This window comes from Phocoena phocoena, chromosome 6 (assembly GCF_963924675.1).
Source record: "Phocoena phocoena chromosome 6, mPhoPho1.1, whole genome shotgun sequence".
In the NCBI taxonomy this organism is placed as follows: domain Eukaryota; kingdom Metazoa; phylum Chordata; class Mammalia; order Artiodactyla; family Phocoenidae; genus Phocoena; species Phocoena phocoena.
The window spans coordinates 108602860-108621671 of record NC_089224.1 but is presented as its reverse complement, the minus strand read 5'-3'; the positions used below and the strand labels follow the sequence as shown (position 1 = coordinate 108621671).

General features: G+C 56.7%; 1 protein-coding gene across 2 annotated transcripts; it reads right to left on the bottom strand.

Annotated features, from left to right (window-relative positions):
- Positions 1-247: 247 nt before the first annotated feature.
- Positions 248-9931, bottom strand: DOLPP1 (dolichyldiphosphatase 1). 2 transcript variants are annotated; one of them, XM_065879228.1, is made up of 8 exons: positions 9838-9931; positions 6156-6256; positions 5848-5932; positions 5650-5749; positions 5321-5419; positions 4339-4467; positions 3764-3853; positions 248-1704 (listed from the first exon to the last, which is right to left on the bottom strand). In XM_065879228.1, the coding sequence occupies exons 1-8, from the start codon at positions 9911-9913 to the stop codon at positions 1668-1670; spliced, it is 717 nt and encodes a 238-aa protein (XP_065735300.1). In that variant the 5' UTR covers positions 9914-9931; the 3' UTR covers positions 248-1667. The 2 variants fall into 2 exon arrangements, with proteins under 2 accessions (XP_065735300.1, XP_065735301.1); XM_065879229.1 differs by lacking the exon at positions 4339-4467 and having other exon boundaries at positions 1668-1704; positions 9838-9913.
- Between the last annotated feature and the right edge of the window lie 8881 nt (positions 9932-18812).

The window sequence follows — 18812 nt, the reverse complement described above, 5'->3', positions numbered from 1 at the left end:
CCAGCCAGTGCCACAGGGGGAGGTAGACTGGGACTAAAAAAACTCAATGGAAGGGAGCTGTCCTCAGAGCCCAGTGGGGTATGTCACAGAGGCCATTCCAACCCTGGCTCTGGGGGCTGGAGGGGACTAGGTGTCTTGGAGACGCGCACGATCTTCCGGTCTTAACCATGCCCTTGCCCCTCGGGTCGTGTGTCCGCACAGCCACGTCCCCGGCTCCTCCCATCAGCTCAGTCAACATGTTCAAGCTGCCAGAGTTGAAGATTTTATTTTAAAACAATAGTAAACAATTTTCATCGATTTTTCTTAAGTCAAACCACCTCACACTTGGCTTATCTCAGGCAAAAAGTAAAAAATAAAAATGAGAAGGGAAGGGAAGGAAAGGAAAATGTGGGGACTGACCGACCTTCCCCAGAAACAGGCCCTGGTCCTGGCATCTGGAATGGCTTTGGACACTGTCTTCAGCAAATGAGAAAAGAAAGCACCAAAATATTGTGCTTCAGCAGCAGATCAGGAACCTCCACAAAGAAAAGGGGGCGGGAGGGGGGTCGGGCCCGGAACACAGGTGCCGAGCAGCCTGGTTCAGTTCTAGAAGCTTCCAAGTCTGGACGCATCTCCTCTCCACAGCTCCATTTCAAAGCGGCTTCAAGATTGGGAGGAGTCGTCCTCCGAGCTGGGCAGTGGGGATCTGTGAGCCACACCCCGGACACAGGTTTGGGGTGACCCAAGCAGGTTCCCAGCCTCTCGGAGGGGGGTCGGGAAGGACAAGGAATGCTCAGAGCACACAGAGGGGAGGGAAGGGTGGGGACAGTAGGCACCGCTGCCCCACTCCTCTCACCAGCTCCTGCTTCCTCTGCATTTTGTTCGGGTGGAGATGAAGACGACCCAGTAGCGGACGCAGGACAGGAAAGAGCTGTAAACAGCTTGGGTTTGCTCACCCACAGGCGCAGGCTCTTTCATCAGAAAGGGACCGCTGTCTTGGGGACAGGGAACCAGAGAAAGCCCTTGCGGCGCAGGGTCGATGCGGGTAGGACGCAGCGATGGCAGCGCAGACCCCTGCTCTCTCTGGGCCTGGCTCCCGCACGGGAAACACTGACCGAGGTTCTGGAATGGCGTTGGCGGCAGGGGGGGCATGGGGGTGCTCCCTCCTCCTGGGCCCCCAGGCCGTCTCTCGGGCCCAGGGCAAAGGGCCTGGGAAGCTGACCTGGGCTCCTCGGTACGCAGGGCAGCCCCCGCAGAGCTGGGTCTTCCAGTCCCTCTCCAAAATCCCATCTGCCTTTGACAAAACCAAAAAATAAATAGTGTGCATTTTTCACGCCACCTACATTTCCTGGCCCTGTGGCCAGAGATTCAAGCCCTCCTTCTCTACCCCATGCCCCAGTGCCCACGTCAGGGGCACTTTCCGCCCAACTGGGGGCTGGCAGCAGCACTGTGAGGGTCTCTGGCTGTGAGGCCCCCTGGCAACAGGCCCTCCAGGGTCCTGGCTGAGGGGCTGGCTCAGCCCTTTGGTCCACCTTGTTCATTAAAATTAAAATAAGAAAAAAAAAGGCTCCACTCGGTGACTTGGGTCTGTAGAGGTCTCTGCTTCGTCCCTCTGTCTGTCATTCCATCCACCCTGCAAGGCATCGTGCAGGCCAGATCTGGAGGCTGGAGACAGCCACACTCACCGGTCACTGCAGTTTCGTCCCCAGCTTGCGCTGTCTGTTCCTGCAAAGTGGGGGTGGGGGTCAGATGAGGGGACTCCTGGCGTCCAGTGACTCGCCCCTCAGCTGTCTCCTTCCTCCCCACAATCCCATCAGAATGAGTGTCCACTCCCAGTAGCCCCAGTGGTTGGCTCAAGCTGGGCCAATCACAGCTCCTGCCCTGGGACCTGGGACTTGGAGCCTAGAGAGGGTCAATGTCTCTGCTGGGCCTGTATCACAGGTACTCAGCTCTGGAGTCCAAGTGCAGCCAGGAGGCCGGGGCAGGGGCGGGGGCCAGGATGGGAGAACAGAGGCAAGAGGGACCTGGCTGGATTCCAGTAATCATGGGCAGTTCCCACTTACAGATAAGCCAGCATAAGTGGGGTTCTGTTACCATCAACCTAAACAGACAAGAAGGTAGTGAGTTCTCCATTTGGGATATACATAAGCAAAGGTAGGAGCACTCCTGATACAAGTTATCGAGTGGATCTGAGTACCTGACTTGGGGGTGTGGCGATATCTACGACGGGCTCAGGAGCCTGAGGGAAGCAGGGGCAGCCCCGTTCCCTGGAGGGCCTGGCTCCTCGAGAGACCCCACTGAAATTCAGAAACCTAACTGTCCCCACAGGTCCTGTGTGATGCAGCCCCAGCCTTGTGCCATGGGCAGCCCCCTTCTTCCCCAGGCTCCAGCCACACCTGCCTCCGTCTGTTTGGTGGACTCCCCAAGCTTCCTGTTCTCAGAAGCTTTGCACAAGCTGTTCCCTATGCTGAGAGCACTCTCCCTGCTAAACCCCAACTTGGACAGTCCCGCTTTCTCTCTGCTCAGACCTGTCACAGCGGCCAGCCAGCCCAACCACACACCCTCACAGCACGCTGCTGTCACGAGCTCTCAAGCCCGAGGCACTTGTCGTACAGGTAGGTGCCTCATTCCTCGTGTCCCCCCTGCCGGCCACTGCCGGCCACGGCCTGGCACAGAGCAGGTGCACATGGAAGTTTGGGTACATCAAGGTGGGTGGCGGCCAGCCGGGAGGGGCGGGGCCGCTCTGGGAGCCAGGTGGAGAGCCTGGGCCAGCTGGGGCCTTCCGCTAATAACAGGATTGCCTGCCCTAACCCCTCAAATCCCCTTTCCTCAGGATCCAGGGCTTTACCCTTAAGTTCGTTAGGATAATTGGGACCATGATGCCCTAGACACACTTCCCGGCTGCTGTGACCCCGCCCTGTGGTTCCTCTCACCAGGAACCCAGGGCTCCTCAGGAAACCTCCCAGGCTTGTGCTGGAGCCCAACCTCGCCTCAGCTCCCCTCTGAACCTGGGAAGGAGCCAGGCCTTCCCGACCCCACCTGGCACCCCACCCAGGATTTGGGGTGCGTGGAGAGCTGAGTCAGAAGAAGCCTCCAAAGCCGGCTTTGCCCTGACTGGCTGTGCAAACACGGGTGCCCCTAACTCACCACACCTCAGTTTACCCCTCCAGAGGAAAGTGTCTAGACTAAACAGTCCCAAGGGGGGTCAACACACAGGCCCCCAGAGAATCCTGGCTGCCCAGCTCTCTGGTTCCGGGCCACAGAGGTTAAAAGCATGGCCCTGGGGCTTCCCTGGTGGCGCAGTGGTTGAGAGTCCGCCTGCCGATGCAGGGGACACGGGTTCGTGCCCTGGTCCGGGAAGATCCCACATGTCGCGGAGCAGCTAGGCCGGTGAGCCATGGCCGCTGAGCCTACGCGTCCGGAGCCTGTGCTCCGCAACGGGAGAGGCCACAACAGTGAGAGGCCCGCGTACCGCAAAAAAAAGAAAAAAAAAAAAAAAGAGAAAAAAAGCATGGCCCTGGGCTCAACAGCCTAGATTCCCAGCCCAGTTCCCACACGCATGATCTGCAAACCCTTGGTCAAGTGATTGCTCTCCTCCCCTCTCTGAGCCTCAGTTTTCTCATCTGTAAAATGGGGTCCAGGGGAGGATTCACTGAGGCAGTACAAGAAAAGTGCTTAGGCAAGTGCCTGGCTCTCAGGCAGCCTTCCAAAACTGGGGGCGGCACTGACTGAGGGATGTGCCCCACTGAGCCACGACCCAGTGATTGCTATCCCCTTGACTCACCTGGCTTCTGCCCGGGTTACCGTGTACTCAAACCAGAGTACGTTGGGAATGAGGCTCGTGTCTCGGATTAGGAAGAACTCAGAGATAGGCCTGGAGAGACAGACACCCGGAAATCCAGGACCATATCAGGACATGAGTCTGTCACCAAGCCAGACTCTCCCACCAGTGCCTGGGGCCGGCGATGCACCCTCTCCCCACCACTTTGCCTGGCCTGTGCAAGACCCAGATGTGTCGCCTGTGTGACACTCAGGCAGGTCCAATGCCCCAAGGCACACACAACCCAGAAGGATACATGCTGCTTTCCAAGTCCCTGAGAGGCCAGGCAAGGACAGAGGCTGGCATCTTGGCTTCTGGGCTGAGAAAACGCCTGGGGGAGATGGAAGCCAGACGAGCAGGGCCTGCAGCCCTATGCCCACCAGAGGCCTGGGCACTAGGGCCCTACCAGGGAGACTGAGGCTGGGGTCAGGACGCCTGGGTCCTCCCACTGATGGCCCCTTTGCAGGAAGGGGCACGGGCCATAGTGCCTGGGAAGGTGGGGGGAGCGGGGGACAGCAGCAGGGGCAGGAGGCAGTTACCAGGCTGCTATCCTAGGGAACAGGGGGGTGAGGACCTCCTGCGTGAAGACGAACCAGGCGATGGCCATGAGGCCTCCAGCGATGCCCCCATAGAGCACCTGGCTCCAGGTGTGGTACAGCAGGTAGACCCTGGGCCAAGGACAGAGGGAAGTTCATCAGAGCCAGCCAGAGACAGTCCTGCACAGCCTCCCTGCACGCCTGAGTGCCAGCTTCCCTGGACCTCTGCACACACACGGGAGACATACACAGACGGGACAGGCCCTTGTGACCACACGGACTCAGAGCTACTTCTAGAAGGAGGCAAGGGGTTGGACCCCAACAGCTGCTCCCCTGACTCTAGAAGTGAAGGGATGGCTCAGGTAGGATTTGCCCCCCTTCTGTCCAGCCCTTGAACTTGGAGTTTGTCCGCAAGGGGCTGCTCCAGGACATTGGGAACAGATGGCTAACCCTAGAACCTTGGGCCCAACCAAGAGGAGAGAGCAAGGACTGGGTTGGAAAGGCCAGCTGGAGCCCTGGCCCTTTAAAATGAGAGGACTGGAGCTTCCCTGGTGGTGCAGTGGTTAAGAATCCGCCAATGCAGGGGACACGGGTTCGAGCCCTGGTCCGGGAAGATCTCACATGCCACGGAGCAACTAAGCCTGTGCGCCACAACTACCAAGCCTGCGCTCTAGAGCCCATGAGCCACAACTACTGAGCCCGCGCGCCTAGAGCCCGTGCTCCACAGCAAGAGAAGCCACCGCAAGGAGAAGCCCGCGCGCTGCAACTTGAGAAAGCCCGCATGCAGCAAGGAAGACCCAACGCAGCCAAAAATAAAAAAATAAAAATAAATAAATAAAATAAAATGAGAGGCCTGGGACCCCCTTTGCAGCCCTGCTCTACAGGCTCTGGGACTCGGGTCCACAGCGAGGTCCAATAGGGACCAAGTATCCAGCTGGACCCCAGTGGGCAGGGCGTGGGGCAGGGGCTCTACCTCCCTCTGTACCTGCTATAGGAGACTAGAAACGCCACGGTGAGGAGACCCAGGGAGAGTACATGCCTCCACAGCAAGTCCAGGAACCTGGCGTTGTTCGTTTGGTGCATTCTGGGAAAACAAGCCTGTTAGGTGGCCTCGGCCCACAGCCTGGGGCCCAGGCCTCCCACACAGCCCCGGCCCCAGCCACATGCTCCCCGGGCACCTTCTGCCTTGGCTGCAGCTCCTCCCACCCCAGTAGAGGCCAAGCCCTAAATGGCATCCAAAGGGCTTGCAGCAAGTCCCTGGCAGAGGCCAGCCTGGGCCAGTTCAGGGCCACCCCAGCCAGGGCAGAAGCTCACCTTAAATACAGAAAAAGGAAGGAATAGACGGAGAAGAACCACATAAACTGGGAATGGCTGGAGGGCATCCCGTACTTGGTGCCCACTGCCGTGTGGGGACCTGGTGGAGACAGAGAACAGGGCATGATGGGAGGATGCAGGCCTCCTAGTAATGCCCTAACCTGGGGGACCCGCAGACCCCCAAGGCCTGGGCCCTACCTCCACAGGGCCGTGGCTCCTGGATGACGTGTTTGATCAGCCAGTTGACCCCCTCGTTCAGTGCCAAGCCCCCAAGGAACGAGATCTGCTGGGAAGATGCATGGTCAGCAGGGCCTCTGTGTGCTTGCTGGCTGCCGCCCAGCCCAAAGGCCGTGGCCGCCCACTGAACCTCCAGCCCAGTGGACAGCCTGCAACCAGCCAGGAGGCTCCACACACCTCAAGAAAGGTGGAAGCAGGGAAGGGAAGGCAAAGCCCCTGGGAAGGAACGGTGAGGCCCCTCCTCCCTGGGCTGGGAGTGACTCACTCACCGTGTGCAGCTCCCGCTTGAATATGATGAGGGTCACAAAACCAACGATGACAAATATGGGGCTGAGGCTCAGGTAGGCAAGGAGATGGCCAGAGAGATCACCTGGGCAAGGCAGGGAGAACAGGATGAGGACAGAGTGCAGCCATCGAAGAGGGCCTGGGCCCCAGCAAGCCAAGTAGAGCCTCAGTCAGAGAGGTGGTCCCAGCAGGGCCCGGAGCGCAAGGCCAGCTGGCTGGGGGTGCCTCAGCCTTCCAAGCTCACCACTCGTCCTCAGTCACGGGCACAGCGTGTTTACTAAGCACTCAGGTTCACAGATCATGAGTTTAAAGCAGGTGCCTTCACTCTCCCTGCTCTACAGATGACGACACTGAGTCCCACAGGGGCTGCATGATTTGTCCAAAGTCACACAGCCAGAAAGAGGTAGGATCTGACTAAAATCCAAGTCTCTAGCCTGGTCCAGGTGCTACACCCACTATCCCACCAAAGCGGATATTTGAACCTGGCTTGGTCTGACCCCAGAGGCTGGGCCCTGTCCCAGGAGGCAGCCTGGCGGGCACATGGATGCCTCTGGAACGCAGTGCTGTGTGGAGACCGACCCAGCCAAGCCCTGGGCCTCCAGGGCAACCTGGTATTCTCTGAACACCACACAGACTTGGGTCTACACTGTGGACTCTGACAGGGACCAAGGCTGGGGGTGCAGGGGAAGCTCCGTTGCCCACTATGGCCACCCGCTGCAGTAACAGCTTCTCACTGCCTCTCTACTGGCAAAAAAATTGGCTACCTATTGACTACCTGCTTTTTACCCCCTAATAGGTCTCGGCGGGAGGATCCTGGAGCCAACAGACAGGAGCCACTTTCCTGCTAGCCCAAGGGCAGGGTTGACACCGAGTCCAAAGGCCACCCTCACCATTTGAGACAGGGCAGCTATGTAGCAGCTCTGGGGTCAGAGAGTGTGGTTTAGTTCCCATGCCAGCACTTGCTGGCTACACGACCTCAGACAAGGACTTCACCTCCCTGAGCCTCAGCTCTCTCACCCGTGAAATGGGGATATGAGTAGCCACCTCCTACAGCCATGGGAGCTCTGATGTGACCAGGCCTGTGAGACGCCCAGCTCGGTCCCTGGCACCCAGGACACTTCCATGTTTGGAGAACTCAGTGTGGGAAATCGCCCCACCACCAGCCTGGCCTTACACAGGCAGCAGGAAGGTACCCACCCAAGGCCGAGCCCAGATTCCAGGCTGAAGGGATGGGCACACACCTGGCCTCCCCCACACCTACCCAGGGTAGGGCTGGCTTTGAACTGGCCTGGGAGAACAGGCCAGCAACATAGGTCCAAATGCTAGTACTGCCATAGGCCCCCTGGATGACACTGGGTGAGGCCCTTCCTTTTTCTGGGGTTCTGTCTCCTCATCCACACAGTGGCCTGGCCCCCTCCAGCCCTGAGATTCTGGGTCTCTCAGCTGTCCAGCTGATGCCCAGGACACTGGGTCATCAGGAAGACAGGAAATGGCTGGTGCCCCCAAACCCTTGGCCATCTCCATGGCCTGTCTCACAGCAAGCGCCACCTTTGGGCCTTCCTGCAGATGCTGTCAGCAACTCTGGCTTCACCATCCTCTGATCTAAGCCCCCCGGTGGCTCTCTCAGTCCTTAGGATAAGTCCCACCTCAATCCAGCTCATCAAGCCCTGCAGTCCTGGCCCTGCTTCCCTCCCACCTTCTGCTCCAGTTCCAGGAACCAAATTCTAGTTCCCTGAACGGACCATGCTCTGTCCTGCTTCTGGACCTTTGCACACACTGTTTCTCCCACCTGGGATGCTGTCTGGGTTAACTCAACATAAATTAAGTACCCACCACAGTGGGGAAAAAAAAAAAAATCACACTCCTGCCATTGCAGAGCTCTCAGAATCTGTAACCAGGGCATCATTCAGGACACCACTCATTAGTGGAGCTATCCGGCCTGCATCTGTCTCTCCCTCTAGAAAGTAGGCGCCATGAGTGCAGGGATGGGGTCTCTACACCCCACTCAATTCCCCCAAGCCCAGCACAGCACCTGGCACTTAACTGGGCTCTAAAATGATGTTAAATGAATGGAGAACGGATGAAGGAAGCAGGGTCCGTGTGATGAGGGGCACGAAGGAGAAGTGCAGGGGGGTCACAGAAGAGTTAGCAGGGGCACTAGACCTTGAGAGAGGTCCCCAGGTTCAGCCAGGTCTCTCCTCCAGGCACCCACAGTCCCTGCAAAGGGCCCCTCATCACAGCCTGCGTCATGCCGCTCACGTCTGCCAGCCTCCTCCTTCTCGCCGTGAGCACCCAGAGAAGTACTCCCTTGCCAGGGAAGGGAAATCATGAAGGTGCTGAAGACTTAAGCAGGTCCCTTCCCCACTCCAGGCCTTGGTTTCCGTCCTGTAAAGTGGGCTTTTTTTTTTTTTTTCACAGTCTGGGAGTTCAGGGACATGTTGGTTTGTTCACCGTTCAAAATGCAGAGCGAGCCCAGGGCCTGGCATTCAGGAGGTGCTCAGTGGATACCAGCTGAATGAAGGATGAGTGAATGGCGGGGAGGCAGGCAGACAGTAGGGCCCAACAGCTGCAGGGCTGCCCCATCCCCAGTATAACCCAGAACACCTAGGGTCCAAGTTTCCTGGCATCCAGTCCTGGGACCCTCAGCAGGGCCAGGTTCTCATGTCTCTGCATGAGTAGGCCCTTCCTGGGGCAACCAGGGCTCAATGAGGGGGCCCCCAGCCTCACCCAACACCCAACCATCCTACACATAGATGGCAGGGTGGGCTTGAGAGGGTCCTGGGAAGGTGGGATCACGTTAACTGCAGTTATTTCTTCAATGTTTACTGTATGCAAGGCACTGCGCTCAGCATTTCTCACATCTCCTATTTCTGATTCTCACGTCACCACTAGAAGGGAGGCACTGTGATTAGTTCCATTTTAGAGAGGCACAGAGAGGTGAAGTCACTTGCACAAGGCCTCGGCCTGAACTCTGACCCCAAGGCCCAAGCTCTGCACCACTCTATTAAACGGCCTCCAGAACGCTCACTAAAGGACCTCACGGATGGAAAACGCTGAGCTTCTGGAGCTGTGTCTGATGGGAAGCTCCAGAAGTTAACATCCCAGAGGCTGCCTGACCCCTCACCGGGTTCCCTGAGTTGTAGAGCAGTGCCCCTACCCAGGGCGTGGCATCAGAAGTACTCAAACAACGAAGAGCTGCCCGGCCTCGATTTGCACACTCCCAGCAATGGGGAGCTCTTTCTTCCAGGCAGCCCAAAAGCACTGTTTGAAGGAAAAAGGCACTCCCTACACGCCGAGGAGAGAGTTCAGCCTCTCCGGCTCCGGGAAGGGCGGGGAAGAAGGGCCCAGGTCCAGGCCAGTGATCCGTTCCCGCCTCACGCACACCACCGCCCCATTACAGCCCACCGGCGCCCCAGGACCCAGTGGAGCACCCCGGCCGCGCAGCCGCAGAGTGCGCGAGCGAGCGGCTCACAATTTCGCCCAGCTCATCGCCACACCACTGCGCCTGCGCGGCGCGCGCGCCGGCCGAACCCTCCGTGGCTCACTATTTGACAGTTCCCACCCCGGTCCCCCGGCGCCCCCTCTGCAGGCTTGCGCCGGCCGGAGCGCCCGGCACTGACCGGCCGGCCCCAGGAAGGCGTCCTCGAAGCCGGGGTTGTCTTTTACCTGCAGGATATTCGACGTGGGTGAGGGTCACCGGCCGCCATGAAGCGGGGAGCGAGCACTGTCCGTCCGCTGCCATCTTACCCGGAGACCGGGCTTCGCCGAGCAGCCAATAGGGAGCCAGGGGGGCGGTGGTCCTGACCTATCACGCCGGGGGAGGTGCCGCGCACCCAATCGGAGGCCGATACAGGTAGCGGCGCAGCCATTCACCGTGCAGGCCGTGGGGCAGGCCCGAGCGGCGAATCAGGAAGCAGGGCCCCTAGGAGCCTGCGAGCCGGCCAAGACGGCGCCCAATCCGGGACGAGCGCAGGTAGGTGGCTAACCAATCAGAGAAAAGGAGGGTTTCGGCACACAACAGAGAGCAGAACAGCCAATCAGAAGGTGAGGCCGGCTCACGGTGTGGGCAGGGCGGGCCAATCACCCGCTAGCTTGGGGGGCGTGTTGAACTTTGGTGGGAGCTTTGGTTTGGTGGGGACGTGTACCGAGTGAAGGCTTCCTCGATACCGGGAGCCAGCCCGGGGTCGACAGGACTTGAGCGCCTGTCAGAGCGCATGCTCGAAGCGGGGAGGCAACCTCGGCACTATGGAGTCTGAACTCACCTACTTTTAGTTATGAGTTAACTGAGGCCAGAGACCCAGAGGGGACTTATTTTCCTTTGCCCTTTACTGACTGGCAACGGAGCAAGTCACACAAAACTGACAACCTTTCCATTAAAGGTTGGGGGTGGGATGGGGGAAGGAACTCCCGGGTCGGGGCTCACAGTCGGCCCCCTGAATGCTTTATGGAAGCTTAACTGATGTCGAGTGGAGGCGTAATTGAAATTAAAAGACTCCGTCCCTCATTTCATTCAATTAACACAGATTTATTGATTCAATCCCATTTATGCTGCTTAATGAGGCCATCTTGGGAGCATTTTAAACAAGAGGCGGGTTTTCCACCTATTCCTCAGTTTTCCCAAAACATTCTTCTCATTGTCCTACAGGCCTTGCATAAATAGCCACACCTTACCACCCACCTCTCCCTCTCCCACCCTCACTCTCTCTCGGGCTATATTGCAGTGCTTACAGTCAGGTCAAGTGCCCGGCTCCTCCTGTCGTTGAGCCTTTTCACATGCTGTTCCAGTCTGTCTCAGGTGTCTGTCCTCACTTAGAGGTTTCCATGGCCAGGAGAGGGGCCTCCACTGGGCTCCCACAGTTGCATCCCAGTTGCATCCCCTCTCCTACCCCAGCACTGACCACACTGGGGTGTAATTGGCTCCTTGTCTGTCTCTCAACAGTAAACAATGGTTCTTTGAATTCATGCAGCGCCGAGATCAGCTTGTAGAAAATGGGCCCTGGATTGATCCAGTAGATCTTGGGTTGCAGCCTTGGAGTCTACATTCTTATGTCCCCTGGGGCTCTGATATAAGTGGTTGCAGCCACAACTGGAGAAGACCTGGGCAGCATGAAGACAGGGCCTGTTATGTATTGGAGACTGGCCCAGGCCGATGCTAGAACAAGTGCCTGATAAATAGCCTAAGTGTTTATGAGAAGTGAGAACACAGCAGAGAATTCCGTTGACTCTGTGAGCCAGCCACGCAGCAGGAGTGAGTACCATGGGTGGGGCTGAAAGGACTGGGGGCATGATGGTGACTCAGAACCCACCAGCGAGCCAGGAGGGCCCCCAGGACCCCTCAACTGTACTCAGCTTCCCACCCGGCCCAGCCTGGGCTCGTGTGGGTCAACTGGCCCCATTTCACTGTCACCTGCCCTCAGCTACCTCAGGCACTGCCATTATTAGCCGCTGAGAGGCAGGAGGTGCGAGGAGTGGGCTGTGAGTTTCCCAGAATAGTTCCCTAGGACAGGGACGCTGTCCCGTCTGGCTGCATGGCCCCTCCCTGGTTAGATGGCATTTCATGGATGAGCAGTTAGGCTTGAGAAGCCAAGTCCCTGAAACCCAGGCCTATCCTCTCACCTCAGGGAGAGTGTCAGGGTGAGGAACTATAAAATGTGAGGGAGTTAGCTGGAGTGGGCTTTTCCTGGCAGAGGGAACAGCACAGGATGAAATAGGCAAGAGAGAGGGAGAGGTGAGGTGCTGGGGGAGAGGGGCCTGGCCCCCCAAAACTCGGAGGGCCACTCTTGGTGACTACAGAGGGGATCTTGAAAGGTGACTTTGTCGTTTGGTTCGGTTTTGCCTTTGAAAAAAATTAAAATATAACACTCATACAGGAAAATCCAGAAATCGAATGTGTATAGCTTGATGAAGTTTCACAAACTAAGCACACCTGTGTTAGCAGCCCCCAGATCGAGAACCAGAGCCCCAGGAGCTCCTGACACCCCTTCTCATCACCCCAGGGTGACCACCATCCCATCTGCTAGCACCATACATTAGGTTAGTCTGATCTGTGTACTTTCTATAAGCCGAATGATACAGTACGTGCTTTGGGGGGCATGGCTCCTTTCCCGGCATTGTGTTTGTGAGATCCATGCTGCGGCCTCTAGTTGTAATTCGTCTACTCTCCCTGTGTAGTGTTCCACGGTGTGAACACACCGTGTTTATTGGTTTCTTTTCCATTCGACTCGACTCTTTTTTTTTTTGGCCGCACCACACGGCCTGTGGGATCTTCCCCGACCAGGGGTCAAACCCATGCTCCCTGCATCGGGAGTGTGGAGTCTTAACCACTGCGCCACCAGGGAAGTCCTTCCATTCAACTCTGCTGGACTTCAGGGTGTTTCCAGGTCTGGGGTATTAGGAGTGGTGCTGCGAGGAACAGCCTTGTGCAGATCTTTGGTGTACAAACGGATGCTTTTCCGATGGCGATGCGCCTAGGAGCCAGTGCGGGGTCCCATGAGATGGGAGAGATGACAGCACAGACCTGCCATGTGGATGAGGAGCTGGGCTGTGCAGGCATGAATGCTGTGAGGGGAACCATGGGAAGCTGAAGGAGCCACCTGCCTCCTCCCTGAGCTGAGGGGTGGACCAGTGATGCCCCTGGTATCTCTCTGAGCATCCTGGGAGGTGCTCCATCCTTAGTCACTCGTCTTAGCTCCACTACAGCCTGGGAGGCAGTTCTTAATGCACCCAGTTTATAGCTGAGGACAGTAAGGCTCTGAGCGTCCCACCGTTTGCCAAGTCAACTGGCTAGTGTGTGACAGAGCCAGGATTTGAATCCAGGTCTGCCTGATGGGCAGGCCCAGGTTCTGAACCACCCTGCATCCCATTAACCAAACTGCAGGCTGCCTCCTCCCACTGCCCAGAGGAGTCCTCAGACAAGCCGCAGCTGTCCCGGGCAGGGCAGGCCTTTCACTTTGGCCTCTCCTCTGGAAGGGAGTTCACAGACAGTGCGGCCCCCGGATTAGAGGCACAATGTCTTACTCTGTGCACCACACCCCAGCCACCCTGGCATGCGCTCAAAGTCCCTAGGAAAGAACTCTTCCCCTCTCTGGGCCTGTTTCCCCGAAATGTGTCAGCTGCCGCCCTCTAGATTAGAGGTTTGTTCATGCACTTCCGGGACTATTTGAGCTCCTAGGCGGTGCCAGACCACGTCCGTCTGGGCATCAAGGATGAAGGGAGAAAGATGGAGAGGAGCAAGGGTGCCGCCATTGAGAAACTGTCCTTCCCACAGAGGATGTGGGACTCCTGGATCCTAAAGATGCCAGTAAGAAAGACAAATGGTCTCAAAGTAGAAGTGACAGTTTTGGCTTCAAAACCTCTGAAAGGAGCCATTCACTGTCTGTGTCTTAGAATAGAGGCTTCTAGAAGTCAGGGCCTAGCGTTCCAAACACCGTGGAGCCAAGTCTTCGAGACACATTGTCTGGCTCAGTCTCCCAAGCCACAGGCTCCCCTGGTTTGTGGCATGTGCTGACTTCCATGGTGTAAATACTCTCTCCTGTGGCCACTTGCCAGCCACCACCGTGATGGTACTGAACAAGGAGTTAGGAAGAGATGCACAGTCCGCTCTCGCTAGCAGATGGGGTGCAAGCCGGCTCCGGAGCCTCCACCGCTGCCTGTGCAGCACCTGGCGCAGTGCTTGGCACACAGTAGGCGCACAGGAAATACTTGGTGGACAGATGATCCTTCTTCACCTGTCCTGTCCCATTTGCGTACACGCCCTGGGAGCCATTTATATTGTAATCGAAACCACTGTTTACTGAGCACTTGATGTGAACCACAGATTGGGCCAAAGATGACACTACGACACTACGAGATCTTACCCTCCACACCCCCCTCAGGCTGCACGAGAATCAGTCTCACAGGTGATGCAGCAGAAGCCCTACGGGTTCAGGAGATATGCGTGTCCACGCTGGGGCTGCTGTGTATCCGCTGTATGCACTGGGGCGGTCATCCTCCACTCTCAGTTCCCCCTTTCATCAGCAAGGGGGCTGGCATCAGTTACATACTGCTGTGTAACAAGCCAGTCCCAAACCTAGTGCCTTAAGACCATCACCATTTTATTGTTCAAGATCTGCAACTTGGCTGGCTCAATTCTGCTGGGTCACTCATGCAGCTGGGGACTCGACTGGGCCTGTGTGGTCCAAGGGGGCCTCCCTCAAATCTGACCCTTAGCTGGGGCTGCTGGTCCGGATGCCGCGTTCTCCTTCACGTGGCCTCCAGCAGAAGAGCCAAGGTTTTCAAGGCCGCAAATACTCTCCAAGAGGGCGACCCCAGTGCACCAGAGCTCGCCAAGCCTCTGCTTGCATCACGTCACTCTTGTTCCACTGGCCAAAGCAGGTCACGTGGCCGAGGTCAGAGCTGCTATGGGAGAGGCCTATACAAGGACGTGGATTCCAAGAGGCACGATTCGTGGGGGCCGTGACTGTAACAGTCCACCAGCCGCCACAGAAATAAGTGGGCCAGGATTCCCCTGAGGGCCTTCCCAGACCTGGTGTCTGGTATTCTGAGCTTCCTGGGACTTGTTATGCTAGAAAGGAAGTTCTCGAAGACTGATTTCAGGGTGTGGGGGGGGGGTGGGTGGCAAAAGGAGCCAGGAGCCAGCTCAGAGGAGCTCCCACTGGGAAAATTTGTGACCATCTGAACATCAGAAAACTGATTGTAACTGATTGTAAATATCAAATAAATAATAACCCACGAGTCCATAGTGGTATTCAAAAGGGAAGAGGTAAAACTCTTTGTGGAATGCTATTCAGCAACAGAGAAATAAAATACTGATACATAAAAGGGATGAATCTCAAAACATTATTCTATGTACAGAAGCCAAGCACAAAAGATCACATGTTGTGTGGCTCCACTTACAGGAAATGTCTGGAAAAGGCAAGTCATGAGAGAAAGTAAATTGGTGGCAGCCTGGGGGCTGGGGGATTCACTGCAGTGGAGCATAAGGGGTCTCTTGGGGTGATGGAAATACTCTAAAACAGGGGTCCCCAACCCTTGGGCGATGGACCGGTAGCGGTCCGTGGCCTGTTAGGAACCGGGCTGCTCAGCGGGAGGTGAGCGGCGGGCGAGTGAGTGAAGCTTCATCTGTCTTTACAGCTGCTCCCCGTCGCTCGCAGTACCGCCTGAGCTCCATCGCCTGTCAGATCAGTGGCGGAATTAGATTCTCACAGGAGCACGAACCCTACCGTGAACTGCGCATGCGAGGGAATCTATGTTGCGCACTCCTTATGAGAATCTAATGCCTGATGATCCGAGGTGGAGTTGAGGCAGTGATGCTAGCGCTGGGGAGCGGCTGCAAATACAGATGAGCAGAGAGGTTTCACTGCACAGAGACTGTAATAAATCAGTTGCTTGCAGACTCATATCAAAACCCTATCAGTGGGCTTCCCTGGTGGCACAGTGGTTGAGAATCCGCCTGCCAATGCAGGGGACACGGGTTCGAGCCCTGGTCCGGGAAGATCCCACATGCCGTGGAGCAACTAAGCCCGTGCGCCACAACTACTGAGCCTGCGCTCTAGAGCCCGCGAGCCACAACTACGGAAGCCCGCGCGCCTAGAGCCCGTGCTCCGCAACAAGAGAAGCCACCGCAATGAGAAGCCCACGCACCGCAACGAAGAGTAGCCCCTGCTCGCTGCAACTAGAGAAACTTTTCTATACATTTAAAATTTTCAAAAGCACAGAAAAAATTTAAAACGTACAGTGGTCCCTGCTTATCCAGTTTTGCTTTCTGAGACTGCACTTACCCTCAGTCAACCATGGTCCAAAAATATTACACGGAAAATTCCAGAAATAAACAATTCATAAATTTTAAATTGCGCACCGTTCTGAGTGGCATGATGAAATCTCGGGCCATCTCAAGCCATCCTGCTCTGTCCCCTGGGATGCGAATCATCCCTCTGTCCGGCATACCCGTGCTGTATACACTACCTGCCCTTTAATAGCCATCTGGGTTATCAGAATGACTGTCACAGTGTCACAGTGCTTGTGTGTGAGCAATCCTTACTTTACTAGATGGTCACCCAGCACAAGAGTAGCGATGCTGGCAATCCAGATATGACAGAGAGAAGCTGTCAGGTGCTTCCTTTAAGTGAAAGTTTTCAACTTAGGAAAGGAAAAAAATCACGTACTGAGGTTGCTGAGATCTACAGTAAGAACAAGTCTCTTATCCATGAAATTATGAAGAAGGAAAAAGAAATTTGTGCTAGTTTTGCTGTTGCACCTCAAGCTGCAAGCTACAGCCAGTGTGTGATGTGATTAGTTGAGATGGAAAAGGCATTAAATTTGTACAATATTTTGAGACAGACCATATTCACGTAACTGTTATTACAGTATACTGTTACAATTGTCCCATTATTCTTGTCATCGATCTCTTACTGTGCCTGACTTATAGAAATTAAACTTTAGGAATTCCCTGGCGGTCCAGTGCTTAGGACTCCGTGCTTTCACTGCCGAGGGTGTGGGTTCAGTCCCTGGTTGGGGGAACTAAGATCCCGCAAGCCACACAGCGTGGCCAAAAAATAAATAAATAAATAAATAAACTTTATCATAGGTATGTGTATATAGGAAAAAACGTAGAATATATAGCGTTCAGTACTACCTATGGTTTCAGGCCTCCACTGGGGGTTTTGGAATGTATCCCCCACCCATAGAGGGGATTACTGCACCTTTCAAATAAACTTTGTGATGTCTGACCGCCCAAGAAAACTTCTGAACACCTGGTAAGCTCAGATCTGCTGCATTCCTGCTCCAGCCCTCCCCTCTGGCTCTTACCCACTCAGCCATTTACCGTGACTGAGAGGCTGAGTCTGCACCCCTGCCGGGTCCCCTGCCTGTATCTTAAGAGCTGTTGACATCGAGGCCCCTGAGCTAAGCGACCTCACCTAGATGCTGCCGGGGCAGGATCCACTCCCAGGCTGCCCCACCCACATCTATGCCCTTAAGCGCTGCAGTGGCACCCTCCCCACCTTCACCCGAGGGACACGTGGCCCTGGCAGGCTGCCGAGCGGCTCATAGCTCCCACCAGGCTGCCTTCCACCTTTGCCCTCCTGGAGCCTCCCCCAAACTGCACCCCAAAGAGCAGGCCCCCAGGAAGCAACAGCCACACGTGCACGGCAGTGTGGAAGGAAATCATTAAATCATTTATTTGACTCTGAGTCAATGTGCACACGCCCTACCGTACAAAAGTGGGAAGCTGCAACAAATCAAGTGCGAGAGGCAGTGCATGGACGTGTAAACAAAGACGAAATGAATATGCCACTTCTGGGAGCATTTCTGGGAGCAAGTCAGAGCAGCCGGGGGCCCAGGCCCAAGATTACATTCACAGCGCGGGGAAGTGCAAATGAACGGAATGTCAGAAGGGAGGGGCTGCCCAGGTCCTTCCCACCCAGGAGGCTGCTCCGTCCAGGGCAGCGACTCCTGAGAGGTGGGTTTGGAGCCAGAAGCACAGTTAGTGTACAGCGGTCCTACAGTCTGGGGGGCAGGAGGGACCACGTGGGGGAGGGACTGGGCTCAGAGATAGTGGGCCCTCTCCCATCCCCCCTCCTTCCCGCCCCCAAGGGCCAGACCACCTCCCGCCCCGGACCCCTTTGCCATTCAGGGGAGGGTGCCCCCCCACCGCCCGTCTGAGCCAGTCCCAACTCCAGAGTGTGGAGAACCAGGAGTCTGTTTCTCTTGCAGGCCTCTCCACCTGGAAAGGGGCCGACCTCAAAATAAAGTGTTAAGGCAATAAATAAAAGAGCCCATCCCACCTCAGATGAAAACACTGTAAGAGAAGTGAGTCTACAAATGCCGGCTGGCCTTCCTCTGCAGGACCAGCGGGGAGGCGGGCTCTACACGGCTTGAGAGCATTTGTCATCGAGTTGAAGGCAAAGTGCCAGGCAAGTTTCTTGTCCTGATGCTGGTCCAGCCGCCTACATCCTCTAACCTCCCCTGATGTGGCCCCTGGGCCCCCTCACTCCAGGGGCCCTGCTCCTGGTGACCCGTGGTCAGAGCCTCCAGCTCAGTGCCTAGCACCAGCTGGGGAGTTCCGGGCTCACAGAGGGCAGGGCAGGGGCGAGGGGACCAGCCCCACCTCCTCCGTCTTTGGTGGTGGCAGAGGTAGGTGGGAGAAGTGACGGCCTTTGGCAGGGCCAGGGTATGTCAGAGGACGCTGTCCCAGTTCAGTGCTTGGGTTTGTTCAAGGGCCTGGTCCCCGCCCTGACGTGAGCGCAAAGAAAGCGGGCCCGCCTCTGGATGGCCCAGGCCCGCCGCCCACCAAGGTGCCCCCCGGCCACACTCTGTGGCTCCCACCCTCCATCTCTGGAGCAGCACATTCTCTCGGGTGGCAGCAGGCCATCAGGACTGGCCGGGCAGATGCCTGGATCTGAAACTGTCCAGCCCAGGTTCCTCCACCGCAGCGCCCGGCCACCCCCTTTTTCATCTCTACCCTCCCAGCCCCACTCAGCAGCCCTGGGGTGGCAGGGGGTTTTGGGCACCCACCCCCAGGGCATCCCATCTCTGCCTGTCCTGATTCTCCTCACAACCCCTCAGGCCCCACTGGCCACTGGTCCAGCCTCTGCTTTCCCACGAACAGCTGAGGCGGGCCCCTCGGGGCTCCACGCCGCTCC